Source organism: Marmota flaviventris, chromosome X (assembly GCF_047511675.1).
Source record: "Marmota flaviventris isolate mMarFla1 chromosome X, mMarFla1.hap1, whole genome shotgun sequence".
NCBI lineage: Eukaryota > Metazoa > Chordata > Mammalia > Rodentia > Sciuridae > Marmota > Marmota flaviventris.
In genome coordinates, this window is record NC_092518.1 from 4,601,772 (window position 1) to 4,628,238 (window position 26,467).

A 26,467-nucleotide genomic window follows, 5' to 3' on the forward strand; every position below is an offset into this window, starting at 1 on the left:
CCGCCCAGAGCCTTCAAGCGCTGCCAAGCCCTCGCGCGGGAGGAAGGGCGGGACCTCAGGCCGCCTCCCTGGCCGCCAAGGTCCTTGCTGGCGGCGCTGGCCCAGAGCATGATCGCCTTACTTCTGCCCGGCCAATTCCCTGAGCGCGCCCCTTCCAACAAGAACCTACGCGGGCGCGTAGGACCGAAGCCCGTGGGCGCGAGCTCCTGCCCGGTGCGCCTCGCTCGCTCGGGCCCGGAGCGCGCCCCTGACCCCGCCCCCTCCTACCCCCGGGGCCCCGGGCTGGCGCCCCCGAGCGCGCGCCCCGCCCCCGGCCCCGGCCGTGAGGCTCGAGCTACAGCGAGCGCCTGCCCCGCCCCTCCCGCCCCCTCCCCGCCCACCCCTCCCCCGCGCGCCGCGCGCCTGCCCTGCCGGCTCCCTCCGGGGCCGGCCGGCACTTTCCTCCCAAGTTGCAGCGCCAGTTCGCTAGTGGCCGTCTGCGGCGAGGGCACCCGGAGCTTCCCTTGTCTCTGGCCGGCTGGGGCTCCTCAGAGTGCATGGGCGCGGGCCGAGCTGGCCCGGGGGGCTGAGCACCCCGCGCCCAGCGCCATGGAGGGCGCCGAGCCCCGTGCGCGGCCCGAGCGCCTGGCGGAGGCCGAGGCGCGGGCTGCCGACGGCGGGCGGCTGGTGGAGGTGCAGCTTAGCGGCGGCGCGCCGTGGGGCTTCACCCTGAAGGGCGGCCGCGAGCATGGCGAGCCGCTGGTCATCACCAAGGTAAGGCAGCCGCGGGGCCCGCGCGGTGACAGTCCCGAAGTGGCCGCGACGCTTAGTATTGTCCGGGGTAGGGAATACCGGAGGGAGCAGCCCTCTGTTCCGAGGCGTGCGACTGCTCGAGTCAGCGGCAGAGACCTGGGCACCGAGGCTGACAAAGGTGTGTGGTTCCGGCTTCACCGCGGCCGCTCTCAGGAGATTTCAGGCGCCGAACTGAGTTTAAATGGCTCCCGTTCCGGATCCCTTTCCCCTCCCCCTCCGGGAAAGGGCCTGGTAGAGTCCCCTCTGACTCCTGGTCTTCCAGAGGGCGACTTCTACCTGCGGGGCGGTCCGGAGGTGAGAGGAGGAACATTCCTAGGAGCCAGGGGGTAGACAGAATCGTCCCCACCTGTTTGCTTCTCTAGGGTCACTAGTTCTGTACCCGTTATCACTATGAAACCCAGACTGGCAGCTGCCGCCTGCCCAGCTTCTCGATTTCCATCAGCGCATCAATATTTACTGACTTTCAGCTTCCAGACCTATATCCATGCGCACTAGATACCTGCAGAAACTTACAGAAACTTTTCATTGTGCTTATGAAAGTAGGACTTGAAGAAAGTACTAATTTGCGTCAACTGGAATATGCATGTATTGGGGAAGGGTTGCTTTAGAACTGGAACTCTCTTATCTCAAAACAAAATTCGTCTTGAAACTTACCATCCAAATCTGGATAAACCTGTAGAAACAAACAGCAAACCAGTCTGTTTTCTGCTAGTTGAAAGTGTCTAGTGGTCAGTTTCTTTGAAAAGCGTTGAGCTCAGCCATTGTTAGGGTGTTAGGGACAAAGTCCCCTTTAAAATGTAAATATTCCTGGCTACTAGAAGCTTTTGAAGGTGACTTACTGTTTTTCTCTGCTTTTCTCCCTCACCACAGCAGGAAGAAATTAAGTGACTCCTAACCCACCCCACCGGTAGTAAATTAGGGAAATGAGATGGCTTTGTGGTCCAAACAGCAAATGAAATGCCAAATTTCTCTATTCTGTATTTTCTCTCTTCCTGTCTCTCCTCGGACTGGGGGTTGAACCTGTAGGTCTTTGCCCACTCGATGAGTATTCCACAACAGAGCTACAACCCCAGGTCCTCTCTTACATTTATAAAACTGGAGACTTGAAGGGGATACTTGCATAACTGTACACTGAATTTATGTTGAATTCAGGAAAGACAGTGTCCTCAGGAAAGAGGTTGTCATTGTTATAAATTTAAGGATGTGATCCTTTATCAAATTGGAATCTTTGAAAAATCAGTGGGCAGTCATAGAGTGTTTACCCTGCCCATCCAGGACATGCTTCTGAATATTTCTTAAAGTACATTAGCTTGTGCCTTTAAAACAAGGTTTTAGAGGCCATTTCTTTCTTTTTTTTTCTTTCTTCCTTTTTTAAATGGATTGAACCCATGAGAGTCAAGCACTCTACCAACTGATCTATATCCCCAGCCCTTAAAGACCATTTCTGATGGCAGCAATTGAAAAGATGTCAGGTAAATAACACAGATCTTTAGCATTTCATGTACTTCTTTTCTTAAAACAATGTAGCCAGGCACGGTGGCACAGGCCTGTAATCCCAAGCAGCTTGGGAGGCTGAGGCAGGAGAATCATAAGTTCAAAGCCAGCCTCTGCAACTGCACGGAGACACTAAGCAACTCAGTGAGACCCTGTCTCTAAATAAAAATACAAAATAGGGGTGGGGATGTGGCTCAATGTTCAAGTACCCCTGAGTTCAATCCCCAGTACAAAAAAAATATTAAATTTAAAAATGTTTTTAAAAATTCTATCTTTATAGCAGATGGAATAATTTATAAAATATTATTTGACATGAAGTCTTGTGTTTTGGCCCTGCATGGTGTAAGAAGGTTGGTGGAGGTTACTTCAACTCTGAAATACACTAGTTTCATCAGAAGTTGTTCTTTTGTACAGGTACTCCAAGTTCTAAAAACTCTGCATTCTTAGTGGCCCCCTGGTTCTTCCTATTTCTAGAAATTGAAAGATGTTGCTGGTCAAGCCCAGTAATGCTAAGCACTCTACTACTGATCTGTATTTCCAGCCCTACTTAACTTTTACACATGCTCCAATGTGGTTTTGTTGCTTAGAATGGAGAGGATTCAGAAAATCTGAGGGCATTTGTCCCTTATTTCCCTGCACACGCACACACACACACACACACACACACACATATATATATATATATATATATATATATATATATATGTAAATAGATATGTGCTGTTGAACCCTAACTTGTGCATGCATATATATTAGCCGCGTGTTCTATTGCATAGTATCAGCAATATTTCACCTACGTGTTTTTCTCCTGTGTTAAGATCACTGGTGATGTTTGCATATAGCCTGAGAGCTGGTAATTAACTGTCACATTATTTAAAAGGGAGAAGGAAAATGTGTCCATTTATGGCCACTTAAACGATGAAAGCAAACTGTTGTGTTGGAGACTAGGGAAAATTATTCTACCACCAGAATTTGAATTAATCCAGATTTTGAATCTTCCCTTCCCAGTGGCTACTGAAAAAATCATCAGAAATCATTAAACAATAATTCTTGAAATAGTTCTTTTGCACTTAAAAAATACTTTGTAATTAAATGGTTACTTATTGGAGCCTTGGGATTTGCACAATTTATTTTCTATTTAGCCAGCTTTGAATTGAGAGTAGTTTGATCCAACAGCAAGAGGACACTTTTTTTTTTTTTTTTAATGATTAAAGTGGTGTCATTCGAAAGTCTCACAGGAGTGTACATTTTAGAACTGGAAGGAGCTGGGGGTGGAGCTCTTGCCTAGTATGTGCAAGGTCCTGGGTATATCCCCAGCAGCACAGAGAGCAAGAGACTGGAAGGGATGTTAAGAACAAGGCTGGTTCAGTACTAACCTTCAGATGGAGGAGTTTCATTAGCCTATTTTAATAGTTGAAACAGCTGTGGCCAAGAGAGATTAAATGGTGTATACTGAAATCACAAACCTGGGGAGTCCTGGGAAGGACCCTGAATCTTCATCCCTCCTTCTCCTCCAATCAGTGCTATCTACTTGCATCTGGAATTTCTTGGCAATGTCATGTTGAATAACTTGGTGACATTCATTAGGTGACAAATTTTCAACCTTGGCACTGTTGACATTTTGTGTTGAATGATTCTCTGTTGTGGGGACTGTTCCCCAGATTCCCTGGCCTCTACTTGCTAGATACCATTGGTTATCTGTCCACAGGTGTGACAACCAGATATATCCCCAGATGTTGCTTTACGTTAACCCAGTTGTGAATCACTTTGTTGAGTTAATGGTGTGTCACCTTTGCTCTTAAAGTGTCTTTGTGTTTATTTAATTCTTTTTGCCAACCCTGGCCTTGAGGGTGGTGTGTTTGGAGGCCCCTGGCATTTCCACTGTTTGTGTGGAGGGCTGTTTTCTTTCCAAGTATTGGTCCTGAGAAAGGAGTTATTTGCATAGTAAAAGGCAAACAGATACTTGCTTCATCTGCATTTTCATAGCCAGAAAAAGGAAATATCAAGTGGGACTCCCCAGTACTGCATTTTATAGTCATGCTGAGTGGCCTGGGTAAGGTCTGACTTTTCTCTGGGTCTAGTATAAAGTTAAAGGACACTAACTTCCAGGGAGCTTAATATTTATGGAATTTGAGGTGCGTGCTTGAAAACCATCGAGACCTCTGCTGACCGATGGCAGCATATGTAGCTCGAAATCTTCCTGTTGTTAGTAAAAAATGCTTGAGAACCTATTTTTTTCCTTGCTCTTTTTACAGAGAAAGCAGGAATAATGTCCCCACTCTAAGACCCTGCAGAGACTTGCTAGTATTTCAGGACCCTGTCTCAGGGCCTGTGTAAGCAGACACAGTGGAGATTTGCAGTCCTGCTAGTTTTGCATATTCTTTCCTCATCGGTTCAGCCAACAGAAAACTTCAATGGGGGAGGAGAGGGTGCTGACTTATAAACTTCACCCTAGTGGCTTGAATTCCCAACAGGCATTTGGGGAATACTATTCATTTGGAAACATTAAGTACACCAGCTGGGTGTCAGGCGGCCCCCTGCTGCCTCAGGAATGTTTGTTAAGGACAAAGGAATGAAGCCTCAGCCCCGCCTATTCATCGTTTCTTGGAGTCCCCCCACTAAGAATGCCAGAACCTTCGAAGAAGACATTCTTTTGGACCTGGCCTAGTCCCTCCCCTGGCAGCGCCCTTGGGTACCCATTAGTTTTCAGGTTGCCTTTGGTAACAGAGCAGTCTTGGAGGGGGACTGGACTGCTCTGGAGCTGGATGCTTGAAGATTTCCATAGGCTCCCCACCTGACTTGCCCTCTCAGAGTGCTTCAGATAGGGCATTTTGCTGGATGTGAGAACATTATGAATGTTTTTTATTGTGAATGCTCAAGGCAGAATCGGGGCACATTTGGTGGCGTGTACACTATATCCTACATAAAGCATTAGGCCAAGATGGCAGAGGGCTCAGAAGGACAGATCGTTAGGGATGCGTGGGAATGAGAGATCCCAAGCCTCTCACATTACAGTGATTTGATAAGGGGGGTTCACTTTAGGGGGCCAGCTGAATCGGGGTCAGCATTGACCTGGGGACTGGGGAAGTCAGAGCAGCTGCTCTTTATGTCCTTATATTTGTTAGGAGCCAAGTTCTTTGTCAAATATTAGTTAAGTCTTTGAAAAAGAGGGGTCCTTGAATTCAGCAGTAGATCTGGAACTGATGGATCTGAATTTTGTAGATTTGGGTCAACTTCTGTGTTTACCCACAATTCATGATTTGTAGCTGGCAAAGCTGCTGCTTTTATGGGTGTCTGAGAAATGGTAGGTGGGTGAGAGTTTGCGACCCTCTGCCTTATGGCATACCTGAGTGCTGTGGCCATAGCAGGTCTTTGGAATTGTAAAACCCATTCCCTTTTTGATAGCAGTTACAGTGTTTTCTGAATTATTAGGATGAGTGTACTTCTAAAGGCTCATTTGTACTTGAGAATTAATAGTATGCTTAAAAAACATGAGGTGAGTTTCTTTCCTGTGCTGAAAGACCTTTTCAGTTGGGAGACCTTCCTTGCCAACCGGCTTTCAAATAGATCTTTATTACCCTTTCCCAGCCTTCAAATTAACTTGGCCCTGCTGAATTCTAATCCTTGTTCCTCCAGAGATGTTTTGGACAGGGGGGTGGCAAACTGCCTTTTAAAGTTCTTTTCCAAGGTCTGGTACCTGGAGGCTTTGAGGTTCAACGGGTGGAGGATTCTTCCTCTTTGAGACATTAGTGTGCTTGACTCACACCTATAAATCCAGAGGCTTCGAGGATTATGAAAAGCTATAACTTAAGCTATGTATCACACTTCTGAACCATGCTGAATTTGGTCTTCGTGGCTCAGTTATGAGTATTTCTTAACATGTCCTAACATCTGTCTGTTGGGGGGGAAAAACTAGTTCTCCTGAGAGCTAAATGTGGAATAACAAATAGTAGTTTTCACCTTGTCATAATGAGCTAGGGTTTCTTAACCATTTTTGTATTTCATGGCCAAAGAAACTGGGCTCCTCACTTGGGGAGGGCTGTTTTTTTTTTTTTTTTTTTAATTTAAAGAAATACAGTTTGGACTTGTCTCCTCTCCCAAGGTTGTTTACTGTCAGCATGCAGATAAACCTGGATTTGTGACCAAGCTCTTAGGGGCAGAGGAGGAAAGCCCTAGGCTGTGTGGATTTTTTTTTTTTTTGCACCCTGGGCATGTGGAGAGATTCTACAAGATAATTTTAGGGTATGAAGGCTGAATAGTCTTTTTATTCAGGTTGTCTTTTAGTTTCAAAGACCAGGTAGGAGTAGGGCAACACTTTGAGCAGAAATTCTACAGGTTTCTACAAGCCACAGCTTTTCTTACATATGTGAGCTAAAAATTTTAACCCACAACAAGGATTTTGAGAGAACTCTGAATTCCATGTACTCTTTTAGACCTTAAAAAAAAAAAAAAAAAAAAAAAAAATTGACCGGGACTGGGGGATGTAGCTCAGTGGTAGAGTACTTGCCTAGCATGTGTGGGGCTTCTATCCCCAGCTCCACCCCAAACAAGCAAAACAAACTAACAAAGCACTGTCAGCCTCTGATACAAGGAGGGTATAGTTTGAAAGAATTATTTTCCTGTTACCTTGTTTGAGCAAAAATTTGCATTGTAGGAGATGGAGCCTTCTCCTTTTATGGATATGAATGAATGTAGACTTCTTGTTGGGGAAACGAAGATGGTTTATCATTAAAAAATAATTGGGACTGGGGGTTTAGTCAGTGGTAGACACTTGTCTAGCATGTATGAGGCCCTGGATTCCATCCCCACTAGGGCAAGAATAAAACAAAACAAAAAACAACTCAGAAAACTAACCTCACTATAGTTGAACCTTAAGCTAGGTTTTCTGAATTGAAAAGGTAACTTTTTTTTTTTTTTTAATCCCTAAGTATTAAGTTGCAAGTGATGTTGACTGCATCTGTTGTATGAAGATGGCAGAAAAACAGTGTTCTGGATTGGCTAGGAAGGGTAGGGGTTACCTTTCTTTTGGCCAAAAGTGAATAAGATTTTCAGATCAAAGGCAAATACTGAGGTCAAGGAGAAACCAGGCTGGGTAGATTGTGTGCCCTTGAAAGGCTTACTTACTGGAAGAAGAAAGGAGACAAAGTGTCAAAAAATGTATCTTTTTGATAGTTTGTTTTTATGTTAATCAAAGTGGCTCTTGCACAGAGTAAATAATCAAAAGACTCTTCTGAGTTGTTACATACCAACAGCTCCCCTCCCTAGAGACAGCCGTTGAACTTGTGTCTTTTGGCACAGCCATCTCTATCCTTAAACAGTGGGTTTGCATTGTATATAGCTGCCACTTTTGTTGGTGTTTTGTTCTTCCCCCTATAGGAGGTTACGGTTTAGATTTCCCCCCACTCTTTTTTTTTTTTTTAAAGAGAGAGAGAATTTTAATATTTATTTTTTAGTTTTCAGCGGACACAACATCTTTGTTTGTATGTGGTGCTGAGGATCGAACCCGGGCCGCACCTGGGCCACAAGCATGCTACCGCTTGAGCCACATCCCCAGCCCTTCCCCCACACTCTTTAACTGCCAGCGTGCCTTCTCCCAGCTACATTTTTTTTAACCCCTCGCACTCTCAATGTAATTACATCATAATTTTGTTTGGAAGAGAATTTTTTTTTTTTTTCAGCCTTGGCGCTGCTGACATTTTGGCCCAAATAATTCTCAGTTGTGAGACTGTCTTTTGTAGTAGCCTCCCTGGCCTCTTCCCACAAGGTGCTAGTCACACCCCTCCACCTATCTCCAGATATTGCCAGTCATCCCTTGGGGGCAAAATAGCCCTCTTAGAGGAGCAGTGAGTTAACAGTATTCAGTGTTGACATTGTTTTCGGGCTGGGGGTCTAACCCAGGGCCTGGTGCACACCAGGCAAGCACTCTATCATTGAGTTAAACCAAAGATTTTATAGCTCTCTTGTACTTTTTTTTTTTTTTGAGAGAGAATTTTAATATTTATTTTTTAGTTCTCGGCGGACACAACATCTTTGTTTGTATGTGGTGCTGAGGATCGAACCCGGGCCGCACGCATGCCAGGCGAGCGCACTACCGCTTGAGCCACATCCCCAGCCCCATTGTACTTATTTTTAAAATTTTATTTATTTTTTCTTTTTGTAGTGCTGGGGCTCCAACCCAGAATCTCACCTACGCTCTGCCATGGGAACCACATTCCCAATACTATATTGTTTTCATTACAAATGCTATCACTCTTGAGTCTGGGGATACATACTTATTATTATTTTTCCTGCACAATATTTTGCAGTTGCTGGGATTAATGATACTTTTTCTTTGCTTAATTTCCTGTCTACTTACTATTGATTCATCTCCCAAATCTTCTTCAATTATGAAACATCTCTTATATTCAAATACAGAGTGTGTCATCTTTTGAGACCTTCACTATCAGCAAATGTCATAATTTTATCTTGAGAAGTTTCATGGTTTGGTAAAGTCTCTGTTGGAGACTGTCTCTGGAAATTGTCATACCTACTTGGCTAATGGCTCCCAGCATCTCTTAGCACTCTGAAGGTGGTCTCCTTTTGATGCACAGTATTGCTGGAGGGACATCAGACTTTTCATCCTTTTGACTGGCTCTAAACTTATTTTTCAGTTCTTTGTATTTTTGTTCTAGATTTCTAGGAGATTTTGTTTAACCTCATTTTCCAATCCTTCCTTTGAGTCTTAAATGTATATACTCTTTTTTTTCCACATTCCAAAATGTTGTTTTTTGGATGTTCCTTTTATATATGGTACTGACATTGTTTCATGGTTCGTTCTTTTCTCTGATAATAGTAAGCTGGTTTCTACCAAGTTATCTTTCCACGTAGAGTCTATTTCCAAACTCTACTTTCATTGTTTGCTTTGGCTTCTCTCTTTTCCCATAGTAGTTTCCTTCAAATGCCTAGTGCTTCTTGGCCATCTACTGGTATTGAAGAGTATGTTGCCCAAAATAAAGGAGGCTCTGTGCATGTGGGCAAGTGTTCTGGTGAGGCTCTTCTGTGGACTCCTCTAAGGCCATGGGCTTCAGATCATTTCCTTCTGAACTGGCCATGTCAGATAGTAACTTTTTCTCTACCTAATAAATTTCTTGTACAGAGCATATTTAGAGGTGATGGGAAGTCTGCCAATGGAGGGGACCCTTGTCGTGCTCGCCTGGGTGAGAGTGCCCATCTCTGTCCCCTTCTCTGACCACAGTGGTTCCAGTTTGGAGGGAAGGTCACCATTAGTAGTAAGTGGCAGTGCTTGCTTATGTCTGAAGCTGGATCTTGCATTTGGTTTCTAGGCTTATCTAATCTTTTTTTTAAAGTTATTATTATTTTTAGATGTAGTTGTAGAAGGACACAATATCTTTATTTATTTTTATGTGGTGCTGAGGATTGAACCCAGTGCTCCACATATGCTAGTCACGGGCTCTACCACTAACTACACCTCCAGCTCCCCTCGGTTTATCTAATCCTTAATCCTTCAGTCCATCAAACTAGAATCACTTCTGTTTTATTGTATTAACATGGGGATTAAGTGAGGCAGTGTGTAAAACTAGCTGTAATAAATTTGAATTCCTTCTTAACTCTCCTCCCTCCGTTTCCCTAATGAATTCATTAAGAATTCATTAAGAATTTGGGAAACTTGGCTGGGTATGATGATGTACACTGGTAATTTCAGCAATTACAGAGGTGGTGGCAGGAGGATTGCAAGTTTAAGTTCAGCCTGGGTAACTTGGCAAAGCCCTCTCTCAAAGTAAAAAATGAAGAAAGGTTGAGGATGTAGCTCAGTGGTAAAATACCTCTGGGTTCAATCCTTGGTACCACTGGTGGGCATTGGGGGTATGGGTTAAGGAAGTATTTGGAACACTATTTTAGAAATATAAATTTATTGAATGACCCATATAGTATAGACAGATTCATAGCTAGGTTTTGAATGGCATATGATTTTGTGACTGGTTTTAACTGTTTAGTATGGGTTTATAGGAATGCATTTAATTACCAGATGCATCTATTGCCAGCTCCAGGATATCGTCTTGTGTTATATATAGTCCACTAAAAGTGATTATTTCTTCCCCACCTTCCAAACCACTTAAACCCCTCCTTTTAAACCACTTAAAAATAATACTGTTTTTTCTTTTCATTATAATATTTATGATTTTTTAGATCATATGATAGTCAGAATAATAGGATTTTGTGTGTGTGTGTGTGTGTGTGTGTACTAGAGATTGTAACCAGGGGAGCTCTGCTACTGAGGTTCATCCCCAACCCTTTTTATTACTTATTTTAAGACATAGTCTTGCTGAGGCTGACATTAAACTTGAGATCCTCTTACCTCAATCAGCCGAGTCAGTGGGATTACAGGCATGGGCCACCGTGTCTGGTAAGAAAACATTTTTAAAAGGTGATTTTTAGGAAGTGAAAACAGTGGAAAAGATGAACATTAAATATGCCTGTGACAACAGACTCCATTTCTTCACTCTTTGGCAGTAGAAAATCTTTCAGGGTGTACAGCTGCCGAAGTCGGTATCTTCTCTTCCTAGTGGGCATGTGTTAGACTCTGTATCCCAGCTTCTCTTGCAGGTAGGTGTGGCCATGTGACAGTGTTACCCAGGGGAGTGCTTGAGTAAGCGATGTCTACCATTTTTATATCCCAGCTTGCCTTACTAGCACAGGTTCCTGAATGACAGAGTAGGTGACTTGTCATGGATGTACCATTTTATGAGCCAGAAATAAACCAGTGTTGTGTTTTGGTTCTTGGATAACTTGCTGTGTCAGCCTATTCTAGCAAAAGAAATCTTGAGACAAATCAAAAGTTTACATTCCACTTTGAGAGAAAAAATATAGACTTTATTTATACCCCATGAGCCAGTGTGACTCTTCAGTTTGTTGAAGGAATCCCTGTGGGTGTCCAATTAGCATGTAGCTTATTGCCTCCACATTTTAAATTGAGACTTTCACACCCAGTCTTTCCACCCCAGTCTTTTCTTTCTCTGAGCTGATAATTTGATTTTCCCTCTGTCATGTTTTCCCTTCCCTTCCCTGCAGATGATTGCCTGGGAGCTCTGGAGAGGTAGGGCAGGAGGCTGGGAGGATGCCTAGTGTAGAGTCGTCAGGTAGGGCTGGCCAGAGGCAGAGGTGGGTGGGCTGTTGGAATGGTTTCAGGGATTGGACCTTTCTCCTGGCTCTTCTGTCCTTCCTAACCACGTGGGTTTAAGTGCAGAACATTTTGCCTGGGAGGGGTACACTTTAAGTCATCATTAAGGGCTGTTATCAGATTAGTTAATTATAATCCTGTATGGTAGACTTTTTCTTCCCCTGAGGAATAGCACACAAGTACAGGAGTTAGACCAGCAGTGGGAAAGGAGATGAAGATGAGGGCCAAGTACAGCTGGCTTCAGGAGGAAGGTAGAGCTGGCAGTGGGCTGGGGAGGATGCCTAGGAAGTGGAGAAGGAGGGCCTCATTTGTTCCAGGTACCATGTCACCTAAGGAGAAAGAGTTAGGAAACCTTATGGGGCCCCAGGGCCTGGATGCTTGGAGCTGCAACCCTCTCTGGTTTTGCAGTGCAGGTGAAGGTGATTCTTTGCTGATGGCTGGCAGATTCTGAAGCTGAGGAAATTCTGCCCCTTTGTTAATTGTACATATATGTGTAACTTTGTAAACACAAAGATATTTATCAGTGTTCATTGTACATATGCTTATAAAGTTATAAGGGTAGTGTTCTCTTTTTATTTTTATTCATTGTAAAAACACTAAGACAATATTGAAAACAAATTAAAGGAAGAGACTTAACAGTAGTCCACATACTTAGATAAGCATTTTATTTGTGGAAGTACAACTATATTAATTTCCCTTCCCTCTATTGAATGCTTTGCTTTGAATTGTTAGACCCACTTATTCATTGATTGATGGTAATTCTTAAGAATTACATTGTCAAGGGCTAGGAATGTAGCTGCTCATTGTTAAAGTGCTTACCTAGCATGCATGAGACTGTGGGTTCAGTCCCTAGCACTGCAAAAAAAGAGGAAAAATTACATTGTCAAGAGTCTTTGGGATCAGTTCATAGATTAAAGGAAGTTTTAAGTTTTTATATGACACTTGAAATGTTAAAAAGTGACATTTGGGGCTGGGGGTGTAGCTCAGTGCTAGTAAAGCACTTTCCTAGTATGCACAAGGTCCTGGATTCCGTCTCTAGCACCACCAGAAGGAAGAAAAAGAAAATAAAAAACAAATGATATTTTGTTATCATGGAACATATTAAGTTTTGTAATTTAACCTTTTCTAGATGGGCATATTATACACACACACGAAAAACCCTACTTTGTTTCTGGAAAACAAAGTACTTTAGGTTGATCAAAATGTCAGTTTTTGCAGCAACTGGGTTTCTGTTATGTTTTGGTATGTGCAGTTTTTCTTAACATTTTCATTATGTTTTTGAGGCCCTAAATCTTGAAGTTTGGAAAGAAAACATCTGGACTTAAAAAGACAGGCTTGCTTCTGCTCCAGTCATATTTATTTTCTGTTGATTTAACAACAGAAGTTTGTACACAGTGGATCCCACTTAGGGTTTATGAGCTGGGGGTGGTAGAGTTATCTTCACTCCCCCTCCCCATCTTCAGGGGCTGGTGTTTTGGAGAAGAGTAATTAAAACCCCATACCATTCTGCATATTTGTGAAATTTCAACCACAAAGATACTTTTGCATTCTTTGTTGCTTTCTGGGAATGGGTGCTCCTTCTTGTGCCCTGAAGAGGAACTCCCTTTGTTTTTATAGAGAGTTTAATTCTCAGATTACCCATGCTGTAATTGTAGTTCTGAAAAAGATGTTTAATTCACACACACACACAACAAAAAAGAAACTCAGTCTCCTTTTCTTTTGAACTATTTTTGCAGTGACCTCTACGGGCTCATTTCCTTTGCCCTTTGCTGGAATGTTGATTTCTCTGGAAGGGTTGTCTAGGGGGGGGGGGGGTCTCCTGTGCTTCTTGAACTGAAATGTGCATATAGACACTCATATCTACATGTGCAGTCTCAGCTGCTCTTCTGAACTCTGGGAATGCCTGTGTGTGTTGCTAAGATCCCTCAAATGCAGCATGATCCAAATGGAAATTGTTCTTTTACCTTCTCTAATCCCTGTCCTCAATTTCTAATTAAAAAAAAATTTTTTTTTTTAAGATGTTGATAGACCTTTATTTATCTTATGTGGTGCTGAGAATCGAACCCAGTGCCTCACACATGCCAGGCAAGTGCACTACCGCTGAGCCACAGCCCCAGCTCTTACAAACTTTTTTTTTTTTAAAAATTGATTTATTTTTAAATTTTGAGACAGGGTCTCGCTAAGCTTAGGGCCTTTGCTGGCCTTGAACTTTAGATCCTCCTGCCTCAGTCTCTGGAGTCTCTGGGATTACAGATGTGCACCACCATGCCTGATTTCTAATCTCCACCATGGATTCATCACTGAACCCAGAATTCATCCTTCATGCCTCTCTGCCTTTCACTTTCCATAGCAAACTGATCATAAAATCCCTTTGGTGCCTAAATATCTTGGGACTTTTGCTTCTTTTCCATTTCCAGTGTGATCGTTTCTGTTAATCTTTGCCTGGTTAATCACAATAGTCTCTAACATAATCCTTGTCTGTGCAGACTATTCCAGACCACCAGCAATGTATGTGCCAGAACACCAAAGTGGTTTTCATGCCCTTACCAGAAAGACCTCAGGAACTCCTTCTAAAACACCTCAGCTGGGTGTAGAAAGTTCCTTATATTTTTGCTTCTATTTTTCACCACCATTTGCTACTAACTTGTCACATAATACTTTACCCAGCATATTAAAAATTTTCCTCCCTGTGTCCCAGTCTCATCTGTTACCTTGGTTCTTTTGTCCAGAATTGTCTGATATGGTGACCACTTGTCATATGTGACTGCTGACCACTGATATTTTAACTGTAAGTTATACACACTGGATGTTAGAGTTAGTGTGAAACAACACCGATGTATCATATTTCATTAATAACTACTTTGTATTGTATATGATGATGTGCAAATGATCATATTCTGACAACATTGGGTTAAATAAGTAAAATTATTAAAATTAATATCTTTTTATTTTTAAAAAAATATTTTTTAGTTGTCAGTGGACTTTTATTTATTTATATGCAGTGCTGAGAATCGAACCCAGTGCCTCACAGATGCTAGGCAAGCACTCTACCACTGCCACAATCCCAGTCCCTATTTTTACTTTTTTAAGTGTGCTTCCTAAACCACTTAAAATGTGTGTGTGTGTGTGTGTGTGTGTGTGTGTGTGTGTGGTGTTTGTGTCTGTCTCTCATTTCTGTTGGACAGCTCTGCTTTATACTTTTTCTTTTTTTTTAAGTATTTTTTTTTTTTTTTTTAGTTGTTGTGGTGCTGAGGATCAAACCCATACCCCCACTCCGCTTTACTGCCTGCCTTCCTGCCTTCCTTTTTATTTTTTGGTATTGGACATTGAACTGAGGGGTGCTCAACCACTGAATCACATTCCCAGTTCTTTTTTTTTTTTTTTTTTAATATTTATTTTTTAGTTGCAGTTGGACACAATACCCTTACTTTATTCATTTATTTTTATGTGGTGCTGAGGATCAAACCCAGGGTCTCCCACGTGCGAGGTGAGCGCTCTCCCGCTGAGCCACAACCCCAGCCCATATTTTTTATTTTGAAACAGGGTCTTGCTAAGTTGCTTAGGGCCTCACTAGATTGCTAAGGCTGGCTTTGAACTTTGGATCCTCTTGCCTCAGCTTCCCGAACCCCTGGGGTTATAGGAACTCCCTGTTGCTTTATACTTTTGTCAGGCAGATTTTTATCCTTGGACCAGCAGTCCCTTAGAAGTGCAGAATCTCAGACCCTGTGTCAGACCTACAGAAACAGAATTATTACTTGTAACAAGATCCCTAGGTGATACGTTCAGATGGTGAAATATGGAGAAGGATTTGTTGGTCCCTTAACATCCTACATTATTTGAGGCTTTGCCAGGTTTGTTTCTGAGACATTCATAATTTTGTGGAAGGCTTCTCTCATATTGCACCACTCAGGAGAGTAGCTCCTGATCCTCCCTCCCTGATTATGCACAGTATTCCCATAGTGCCCTTCATGGACCTCACTAATCATTGATCTCACAGCCTGGAGACCAGTGGGCTAGGAGGTTCCTGTGAGATGCTGATAAATGCAGTTTGGATTTTACTAAACATATGCACATTGTTAATTGTTGCAATTAAACACAGCCAACTCTCAGAGTTGCTGCACAGATCACCTCAGTACACAGATATCACTTTTTTCTCCTCTATGATGACATGCAGCAGATGGTGCTCATGCATGCAGTATGTTCCATGGGCATACCTGGGCTTTGGCAGACCATGAAACAATTCTGCACCAAGGGAAAGAAGAGTACTTTTAAACTAATCTGCTGCTGTTTGGATAGCACAAGCTCATGATAGCTGGTGGTGTACATGAGTGTGTTGAATAGAGGGGCAGCTAAAAATCTTTGATTTGGGGGGTAGGGGGAATTGAGGATGGAACCAAGAGCCTTGTGCATGCTGGGCAAGTATGTATCACTGAGCTGTGTTGAGGAAGGTGTGCTGGATCCACTAGACACTCCCTTGGTGGGAGGAACGAGACCATTCTGTGGTATATGATGGCCTATGGTCAGAGTACCCCTTCTTTTTGTTCCTGTCCTCCCTGTGGTAACTCCCATTGAATGAGGTCTTTAGAAAGGTGGGGGCCCGGGGGGCCATTTCCTTGGGGTGCAAAGAAAGTAGATGTGTGACTTACATTTTTACATCCAGCACTTGGGAGCTTGAGTATGTGCATAAATACAAGGGACTCTGTCCTTAAGGGAAGGTCACCTCTGTGACCATCCTGCTGTGGCTGACAGGCCAGGTGGCTGAGACAAGAGCCTGGATTCTGTGACCTGAAAGGTCAGCCTCTCAGTCTCAGGCCACCTTGTTTCTGGACCATTTTTTCAACCCTTCACCAAAGACTTCACCCATGTTTCTGGTAGCATCTTAGCAAATTGCCTTTCAACTGATGTGTAAGAGTTGGTTTCTGGTGCTTGAAATGACCTAGTAAAAGGCTTGCAGGTTTTGGCACAGTATCATTTCTCATTTGTTGCCTGTTACATATATGGCACCAAACTGCTGTGGGAAAAGCTAGTAGTCTGAAGGGTCTGAAGAATGGTGTCTGGAGAATGGTTGTGGTGAGTTGGAGGGGGCAGCTGTCTTTTAAACACTGACCACTGAGAATGAGTTTCCATTCTACTCTTGCTGGCACTGGCTGATCTGGAGTCCCAGTACAGCATTAGAAAATGACACCTGGTCCGTACTGAGCACCTATTGTATGCTAATCATTGTGCATTATGCCACAAAGTCTTGGGCACTGGGAATTGTCATATCTTGGTATCACCAAGTCATGCAGTGTTGAAGTTGTGCAGCTAGAATCCAAATAGCATCCATAATGTTTCAATCACTGGTTAATTTTATGTGAATGTCATAGCATTTCTGAGTAGTTTTGTTATTGTTTTTGTTTGCAGTGCTAGGTATTAAACCCAGGGCCTCATGCATACTAAATACATGGCTCTACCACTGTGTTCCATCTGAAGTAGCCCTTCAGGGTAGGTTTGTATTGGTGCTGTGGTCTGAACATTCCTATCCTTCCTCCACCCAAATTTCTGTATTCAAATCCTTGCCTCCACAATTTTGTATTAGGAGGTGGGGTCTTTAACAGGTGATAAGGTAGAGCCCTCATGAATGGGGGCTTGGTATAACAGTGTCCTTGGTACCCTTTCTATTGTGTGAGGATATAGTGAGAAGATGCCATCCATGAACTGAGAAATGCTTAGCCTGTCTTGATCTTGGACCTCCAAAACTGTGAGAAATACATTTCTGGAATATACTGTAAGAAATGCATTTCTTGGGCTGGGGTTGTGGCTTAGTGGTAGAGCGCTTGCCTGGCACATGTGAGGCACTGGTTTTGATCCTCAGCACCACATAAAAATAAATAAAATAAAGGTATTGTGTCTGTCTACAACTAAAAAGTAGGGAAAAAATGAAAAAAATGTATTTCTTATTTCTGAGCCATGAAGTCTATATATTTTTTCTTTTTCTTTTCTTTTTTTTTGGTACTGGGGATTGAACCCAGGGGTACTTAACCACTGAGCCACATCCCTAGCCCCCTGCCCTTTTTAAAAAGGAATCCAGTGCTATTATTTTTTTTTTTGTAGTTGTAGATGGACAGCATGCCTTTATTTTATTTGTTTATTTTTATGTGGTGCTGAGGATTAATCCCAGTACCTCACACGTGCAAGGTGAGTAGTGCTCTGCCACTGAGCTACAGCCCCAGCCCCCAGCCCCTTTTTGTATTTTATTTAGAGGCAGGGGTCTCACTGAGTTGTTTATGCCTTGCTAAGTTGCTGAAGCTGGCTTTGAACTCATGATCCTCCTACCTTAGCCTCCCAAGCCACTGGGATTACAGGTATGCTCCACCATGCCTGGCATAAGTCTATGTATTCTTGTTATAGCAGCTAGAACAGCCTAAGACACTAGTGAGGAGAGTTAGGCTTAGAGATGTTAGGTATTTTCCTAACCTTGTAGCAGGTAATATCTTCACTCAGCACAGCAGGTATACTCTGGGGCTTATTGAAAATGGCTTCATTTTCATAAGGAGAAATGAACTTTTGGTTCTAGAATTTTTATTTTTACTTATTTTTTTGCTTTGTAGTACTGGGGATAAACTCAGGGCCTCATGCATGCTAAGCAAATGCTCTACCTTAGAGCTCTATCTCCAGCCAAGAAAATGTTTTGAAATATATTGTTTTAATATTAAATGTTATTCTATGTAATATATAATACATATAGAACAAATATATATCATCAAGCTAGATTCGTTTAAGTGACAAATATGTAATTTTCATATGATGTAGATTAATGTATCTATCTTAATGTTAACGCAAGCATAAAATGCAATTTTAATACTTTTTCTATGGAGATAGGGCCCAGGGAAGGCTTCTGCACTCAGGGTTACAACTAACAAATGAAGAAACTGGGTTTTCATTCCTAGCTTTTCAGAGTAGGAGGAATAGTTCAGTGGTAGGACATGTACTTAGGATGCACAAGGCTCTGGATTCCATCCCCAGGCCCCCAAAGAAAGAAAAACAAAACATTCTAGCCTGTTCAAGGTCTTGTGAAGGTCTCTGCACTAGGTTCCCCGAGAATGGTCATAGCTAGTCCTGGGGCCATACCTAACACATTGAAGCCCACTCAATAGAGATTTGATAGTGCAGGATGGCCATCTTGTAAAAGGGCACTTGAACTGCTGGTATCCAAGCATTCATTCTGGTAACAGGGCCTGCATTGCTTCAGGTATGGGAATTAGGGGGCCAGGGTCAGAGCATTCCCAGGACTGGGATGGAACCTAGGCCCTGTGCTCCCTAAGCACATGTCCTACCAATGGGACATGAACGACACACCCCCTGCTCTGAAAGGCTGAAATGAAAACCCAGCAGGTCACAAAGGAGCACTGTTTTCCATGAGTCTGGGCCACAGGGGCCTGTGGAGAAGCTGTGACTGCAGAGGGACTAAAGGAAAAGGCCTTGGGTATTTCTAAAAACCAAGGCTGAGGCATATCATGAAGGCATTACAAAATCATACTTCCAGAGGCCTCCCAGCGATATGCCATGTTATGTACAGTGGAAATAAAGTCAGACTAAACCCAGTGTACTGGTCTAAACTGAAACAAGAAGGAGGAGGGAAAAAAATACTCCCTTCTCCAGCTGAGAAAGAAGTAAGGCACACAGAATACAGTGGATACAGCAACCTGACTTTGTTTCCACTTTTCCAGATCACTGGTAAGGTGGCAATGAGGTACACTCACATATTTAAAGGAAACCTTGTTGAAGGTTCTCCCTGGGGACTGGGACCTGGGCATACCCTGGACTGTCTACTTCTTGCCAAGATGGCATTTTTCTCTGTTAGCTACTTCTGAGATCCTTTTGTGACTAGGTTTCAGTATCGCAGGAAGGTCATGGAGGGGAGTGGCCCAGCAAGTGTGGAGGGCAAGATCCTGATTGATGGTGGCTGGTCTTGGGAGGAAGGCACACTTTGGCCCAGGTAGCACTGAGCTGTTTGGCTGAGCTCTGCAGGAGGACTGTCCAGCGGTTCAGCGTTTCCCTAGTCCAACTTACTTCCAGACCTTGTAGCCCTGAGAATATTCTGATCTTGGGCTGTTTTAAAGTTTCTTCTAGTAAGCATGGCCATTCTGCACACTCTCTGATTAAAGGTGGACGGACTGGGCAGTGTTTGAGTTTCTTTACTCAGGGTGGGTGGGTGGGTGGGTGGGGAGGGAGGCCAACCTGAATTTCTTTCCTCTCTTTCTTTCTTTCGAATTGAACCCAGGAATATTTAATAATTGAGCCACATCTCCAGCCCTTTTTAAAATGTTTTATTTAGAGACAGGGTCTTGCTTAGGGCCTCACTAAGTTGCTGAGGCAGGCTTTGAACTAGCAATCCTCCTGCCTTAGCCTCCCAAGCCACTGGCATGCTACTGCACCTAGACGTTTCTTTCATTTGTTTTCTCCACATATATGTATATATTTTTTCTTTTTTCTTTTCAGTACTGAGGGCTAAACCCAAAGTTGCTCTAAAACTAAGCTACATCCCCAGTGCTTTTTATTTTATTTTAAGACTGAGACAGGGTGTCACTCAGTTGCCCAGGGTGGCCTTGAATTTACCATCCTCCTGCCTTGGGTGGAGGATGCTGGGGATAGCTCTGAAGGTAGGAGTGTGTCTGCAGTTTTTACTCACCTCTCCCTTCCCTGCATCCCACCTGCTGTGTGGAGGGCATGGCTGAGCAGGGGTTAGTAACAAGGGTGCTGGTTCTTCCATCTGTGCCATGTGTGGGGCAGTTGGCATCTCCTCTGACTCACAGAAGCAATGGTGAGTCTGCTGTAGACCCAGCTCTTTTCTGTGCCCAGATACAGTTGGAGCTGTGGCAGGTGCTGCCTCAACATGCTTGCTCAGGGACACGTGGAGCAGGTGTGCTCAGGTGCCTCCAGGGGGGGCTGGGCCTCCCCAGGGCCTCTGTCCCTTCCTTGAGGGCTCCTGCAAACTGGGGCAGTGTGCATTGTCTATGCTCAGTCCTAACTGCTTGCGGAGGGAAGGAAGCAGTTTATTGGAGAAGACTCCTTTTCGGGAGATAATACAACTCAATGTAGAGCGCTTGCCTAGCATGCACGAAGCCCTGGGCTCCATCCCCAACCCTGCCAAAAAAGGAAAAGAAGAGCTAGGACTTCATTTTTTTGAGAATTAGAATTGTTAAAGAATAGTTATCTAGCCAAAACATTTGGGTCACTTTGATTTAAATTTCCTCCTTTTTTATGAAATGAAAGTCATAAGGATGCCACAAATACATGAGAAGTGTGGGTGGGTCTTTCCTGAAAGGGAAGATTAGAGCCTTTCTTTTCTTTCTAAAAATAACATGCAGCCATTCATGCCTGGTAGGGATTCAATGTGATAATCAAAATTTTTGGAGCTCAAGAAATGAGAAGACAGCAAATAAGAGGTTGTCCCTACCATTAACAAACAGCTGTGAAAGGTATCTTTTTTTTTTTTTTTTGTACTGGTGGTCAAACTTGGGTCTTTGCACATGGTAAGGATGTACTGAGCTACATTCCTACCTCTAAAAGTGTATCTTTATTGGAAGTATTTTCACTGTTTTAAGGGATGACACTTTTCTTTGTGCTTAATTAAGAAGGTGATTTAAAAATCTACTATAATCTAGAAAACACTAAAGATCTTTGTGTTCATTTCCTAAGCTTTGGGGATCTAATTCCAGTGGTAGCATTTAAAGCCATATTTGCCTTGTAATTCTACTTCAAGTTGTGATCCAGTATAAATAATCAGTATAAAACTGTCACTCATCAAAACCACCTAATTTTGCACAGAGCAATAATCATTCCCTTTTTTGTGTGTATGTTGGGGGGAGTATGTAACTGTGGATAGAATTCGAGGCATTTAACCACTGAGCTACATCCCCAGCCCTTTTTATTTTTTATTTTGAGAAAGGTTCTCACCAAGTTGCTGAGGTTGGCCTTGAACTTGCAATCTTCCTACCTCAGCCTCCTAAGTCACAGGAATCATAGGCGTGTGTGCACTGCTGTGCCTGGCAATAATCATTCTAATTTTGTGACTACTACCAAATTACTTGCACTCTCGAATAAAAGCTATTGTTACGGGATCAAATAAATCTTTTCAATTTTTTTTTCTCATAAATTTTCTTCTTCTCCTCTGCCTCCCCCTCCCCCCTCCTCCTCCTTTCCTTTTGCAGTTCTGAAGTTTCTTGTTAATCACTAAAATTTGAATTGGTGCCACAAGAAATGACATCTTAGATTGTGGGTGTGGCTCAGCACAGCACCTCAGAAAAAGAAAAAGAAAAAAAAGAAATGGAATCTTATTTTTGTAGTCAAGACTTCAGTTCACATAAAATCATACAGTATGTCATGAAAACATAATCAGTTTCTATTCTGTACCTTTTCCAATAAGAAGCAGAATCCATACAAAGCTTTTTTTTTTGGGGGGGGGGCTTATGTTTGGTGGGTATCATGAAATTTTGCTCTATATTTCCATGTGGAAACTTTTAAGACTTTGTTTTTCTGTAGTGCTGGGGATGGAACCCAGGGCTTCTCACACGCTAGGCAAGTGTTCTACTACTGAGCTACACCCCCACCCAGCCTCAACATTTAGTGAATGATGTTCACTTACATTCTGTATCCCCATAATCTTTTTGGTTTAAAGAACAGTTTAAAAATTAAAAGACTGTCTGTTTCCAGCAAGAAAAGGGAACGTGTAAGCTGGGATACATAGACCTAGAAATTTTCCATGGATTTTTCCCTTCCTCCTCCCCTCCCTCCCTTCTTCCCAAGGAATCATTCCTTTGGACAAAAGTAATTGCGTGAAATCTTTCTTAGCAAGCTCCTGGTGCCCACTGTGGAGGAAAGCTGGAAAAGCATTTGGGGTATTGGAATGCTGCAAGCTGATCAATAGCTCTGCTGAGCTTCTGTGACCCCAGTGTGCAAGAATTCCGTTTCTTTGAACTGTGCAGGGTCTTAGCCTGGCTGGGCTGGATGATGTGGCTGATTTCTTCTATCAGGATGTCAATTACCTGTGTGAGTGTAGGGAGAGATGCTCCAAGGAAAACACTCCCCAGATTCTTCTGTGGGGTGACACTTGAGCAGCCTGCTCCCTGAGATATTCTCAGGATTGGGAAGGGGTGGGATGGGGTTTGCTTTCCTGTGAGGAGTAGGCCAGGTTTTTTTTTTTTTTTTTCCCTTCCTTTCTCTCTCTGTCTCTTGTTGTTCTTTCTTTTTGAAGTACTTATTTTCAGGTGGAGTGGAGCAGAGGCAGGAAAGCTTTCTCCTGAATGAAATTTCACTATTTGTTGGAATGAGAGCTTTCGAAAAATCTCCCTAAATATTAGCATACAAAGGTTATAGAATAATACGTGTTTGGAATAGCTTTTAAGGTCTCTATCTAGAACATTCAAGTTGTTAAAAAACATTCTCTTTTCAGCTTGATAGTTAAAGAAAAAGTGGGCCACTTTGGAAAAAGAAGAAAAGGAATCGTGAAGAATCATTTAAACCAATGTCCTTCTTGGGAGTTACTACCCTGTGACTCTCCTAGTAGACACCCCTGTTCTTTGTGTTGCTTTGTCTTCACTTCTAGAAAACAGTATGTGAACCAGTAATCCCATGACAGCATGAAATTTTAATTTTGACTTTCAAAGCTTCTTACAACATGGTGAGAATCTTCTGGTATTTTGTTCCCATAAACTCAATGGGGATGAGAACATTAATGAACAGGCGTTTTAGAGAAAGTTATGTTGTAACTTCCCTTCCTCTTCCTCTGTTTATGTCCACACTGATAAACAATGTCCACACTGATAAAAAAACGAACTTTGTATAGCTCATTCACCAGGAACTGGAGTGTCAAGGACAGTCTGCTCCGCCCTGGGGAAATGGGCGTTTCCTACCGTTTATTTTTTTTTTTATTGGAAACTGGGGGCTCAAGCTGTATTTTTGGTGCCATAAGCGTGTGTGTGTGTGTGTGTGTGTGTGTGTGTGTGTGTGTGTTTGTTTCAGGGGCTTTGCTCTCTGTCATTGGTTATTGACCCTGACTGAACATTTTACCCACCTGGGCACTTTTATTTTTTTAAGGGGTGGCTTCAGAACCTCTGGGTTTTAAGCTGTCCGGGTGATTCTACAGGCAGCCAAGGCTAGGAGCAAGCCTGCTTTGACCTTCAGCCTGCTGCAGGCACACCTGCCTCTACGTAGGGTGGGAGTATGTGCTTTCAGTGGTATCAACACCGGGGCTTCCCAGTGTGGGCCAGGGCTCTTCCAGGAACGGCGTCCCCACTATTCTGCCCAGCATCTGCCATACTTGAGGTTCTCATTGAATGTTTCATGCATGGGACTTGTTAAATTCAGGAACTACCTTTCCTTCCTTTGCCTTCTTTGTGCACATTGGATTTTGCAAGCAAGTCTGTGGTCCCTGGAGCCATGCACTTCATGAATAACCTAGCCTTTACAAAGCATCACTGCTGGGCTCTGACAACCCAGAATAGAGATATAGAGATTATTCAAAATGCAAAGTTATAAGACATAAGTCTTATTCAGAAATAACCTCTACTTTAATGGCTATCACTTTTTAAAAAATCTCTAATTTATTTATTTATTGGTGCTACCCACTGAACCTGGGGCCTTGTGCATGCTGAAAAACCCCTAAGATGAACTTTAGTTCTTATTGATCATTTAAAAATAACAGAAGGGCTGGGGATGTGGCTCAAGCGGTAGCGCGCTCGCCTGGCATCCGGGTTCGATCCTCAGCACCATATACAAACAAAGATGTTGTGTCTGCCGAAAACTAAAAAATAAATATTAAAAAATTCTCTCTCTCTCTCAAAAAAAAAAAAAAAATCTTTAAAAAAAATAAAAATAACCGAAAAAGTCACTGCATAACTTTTACCTTTCACAGGATGAACAAGACTTGGGCGGATTCCCCATAAAGCTCAAACACTTTTGAAACATGGGCAGTGGTAAAGAATGCTGAGCCTTGGGGCCTCTGTTCAGATTTTAAAAGTGGTGAAAGAACTGCTCCTTAAGAATGTTACTGTAGGTCTCAGGTCTGTTTCCTCCAGTGCTGTAATTGAAGTCCTTGCTGTACATTCAAGTTTTCTGGGGCAACTTGGTCATGCTATTGGGGCCAGGCTGAGACTAATTAAGTGAGGATCCTGGAGCTGGGCACAGGTATTGGAGTTCTTGAAGCTCACTGGGTGCTATGATTGGAAGTGTCTTCCAAAAGCCCTTCAGCCCTGCTATAGGCACACCTGCCCCTACCTAAGTGGGAGTATGTGCTTTCCAGGGTATCAACACCAACACTGTTAAAAAAAAAAAAAAAAAGACTTTGTTGCCAGTGTCTGGCACTATAGGAGGGAGGTGGAAGCTTTAAGAGGGGCATTGTGGGAGGAAGTGGGGTCACTGAGGGTGTGCCCTTGAAGAGGATATTGGGACCCCCACCTCTTCTCTGCTTGCTTCTGGATTGCCCCTGCCATGGTGCTGCCAAAGGCAACAGGGTCAAGCTGCCATGGACCGACACCTCTGAAACCTTTCCTTCTTGTAATTTGATTATCTTAGGTGTTTTGTTAATAATAGCACAATGCTGATGTAACACACCAGTTTTACAGATAGCAAAGCAACAGTTATTTCCATTTTGGACAGGCAAAACAAAACAAAACTTAAGCATGGTAAGGTATAAAGATCATTGAGTTTTGCACTAGAAGCCCAAATTACTAATCCTTTCTGTTGATTGATTTTGAAATCTTTGGGCACAGATTTCCCATGTTTAAAGTTGGGAAAATATAACTTCCCAGGGTTGTTGGAGAAGCTTTGGCAGCAGTATACATATTGGCTCATGGTGCTTTTATCAACAACACTAGCTGGATTCTCCATTTTTCAAACACCCTTGCAATAGATGTGAGTGACTTGTTTGACTGCGGGCTGCCCCAGAGGTCAGTGATGGCAGTGACCAGGGACATTCTTTCATGATGGACTCCAGGCATGCTCATCATGCTGATAGAAGAGGGACAGGGCTACTTTCTATCCAGAGAGAATGGATGCCGGACTATGATTCCTTTTCAGCCCTCAGGGCACGTTGAGGTTCCACTGTCAAATTATACACACACACACATTTTAAACATAAAAACAGGGAGGGAGAATCTCAAAGTTGAGAAATTACTATTGGCTGAGGGTGAATCACAGGTGAAGCAACTTTCTAAAGTTAGCTTGTAAGTCAGATAGAAAGTGTGATTCAGATTTGGAAAAACCACTTAACTGCTTGTCATAGCAGAGCTACCTGAACATGCTTATTAAGACATTCTAGTTAGGGTAGGTACAAGATGATTTATCACACATGCTTTCAGGATGAGAAAATGAAGGACGCAGACCTAATATGATACTCTAGCTTCAGGCTCAGTTGATGCTTTTAGGAGACTGTTTTGAGGATGATTAGTTAATAGTTGAGATTAGTTTTAGATTCACAGCATTGAGTTTTTTTTTTTTTTTTTTTTTTTTGGGTAAGCAAGTCAGGTTGTTTATGATAGGAGATTTGGAGAGGACCTCAAAGTCTAATTTGACCATCCATTAATCCCCAGAGGGAAGTGAAAAACAAATGAATACAAATGGTACAAAATGATATAATTACTTCTGAAGAATTATCAAAACAACAATAGTTGATATTATTAAAAATCACATTGAAATTCCACTGGCTCAGGATGCTGAGGAAGAAGGGTCACCAGTTCAGAACCAGCCTCAGCAACCTAGTGAAGTCCTAAGCAACTTGGCAATACCCTGTGTCAAAATAAAAAAAAAAAAAATAAGAAGGGCTGGGAAGCCGGCTCGTGGTGCATGCCTGAAACCCCAGTGGCTCTGAAGGCGGAGGCAGGAGGATGCAGAGTTCAAAGCCAGCCTCCGCAAAAGTGAGGCCCTAAGTGACTCAGTGAGATCTTGTCTGTAAATAAAATACAAAATAGGGCTGGGGATGTGGCTCAGTTATCAAGTGCCCCTGAGTTCAATCCCTGGTACCAA

General features: G+C 42.9%; 1 protein-coding gene across 2 annotated transcripts in view; it reads left to right on the forward strand.

Annotated features, from left to right (window-relative positions):
- Positions 1-450: 450 nt before the first annotated feature.
- The window catches only part of Shroom2 (shroom family member 2), a 133,077-nt gene continuing 107,060 nt past the window's right edge, over positions 451-26,467 (forward strand). For both annotated transcript variants that reach the window (XM_071606471.1, XM_071606472.1), the window contains exon 1: positions 451-753. In XM_071606471.1, the coding sequence (XP_071462572.1) occupies positions 589-753 (165 nt within the window). In that variant the 5' untranslated portion in view covers positions 451-588. The remainder of the gene's footprint in view (positions 754-26,467) is intronic.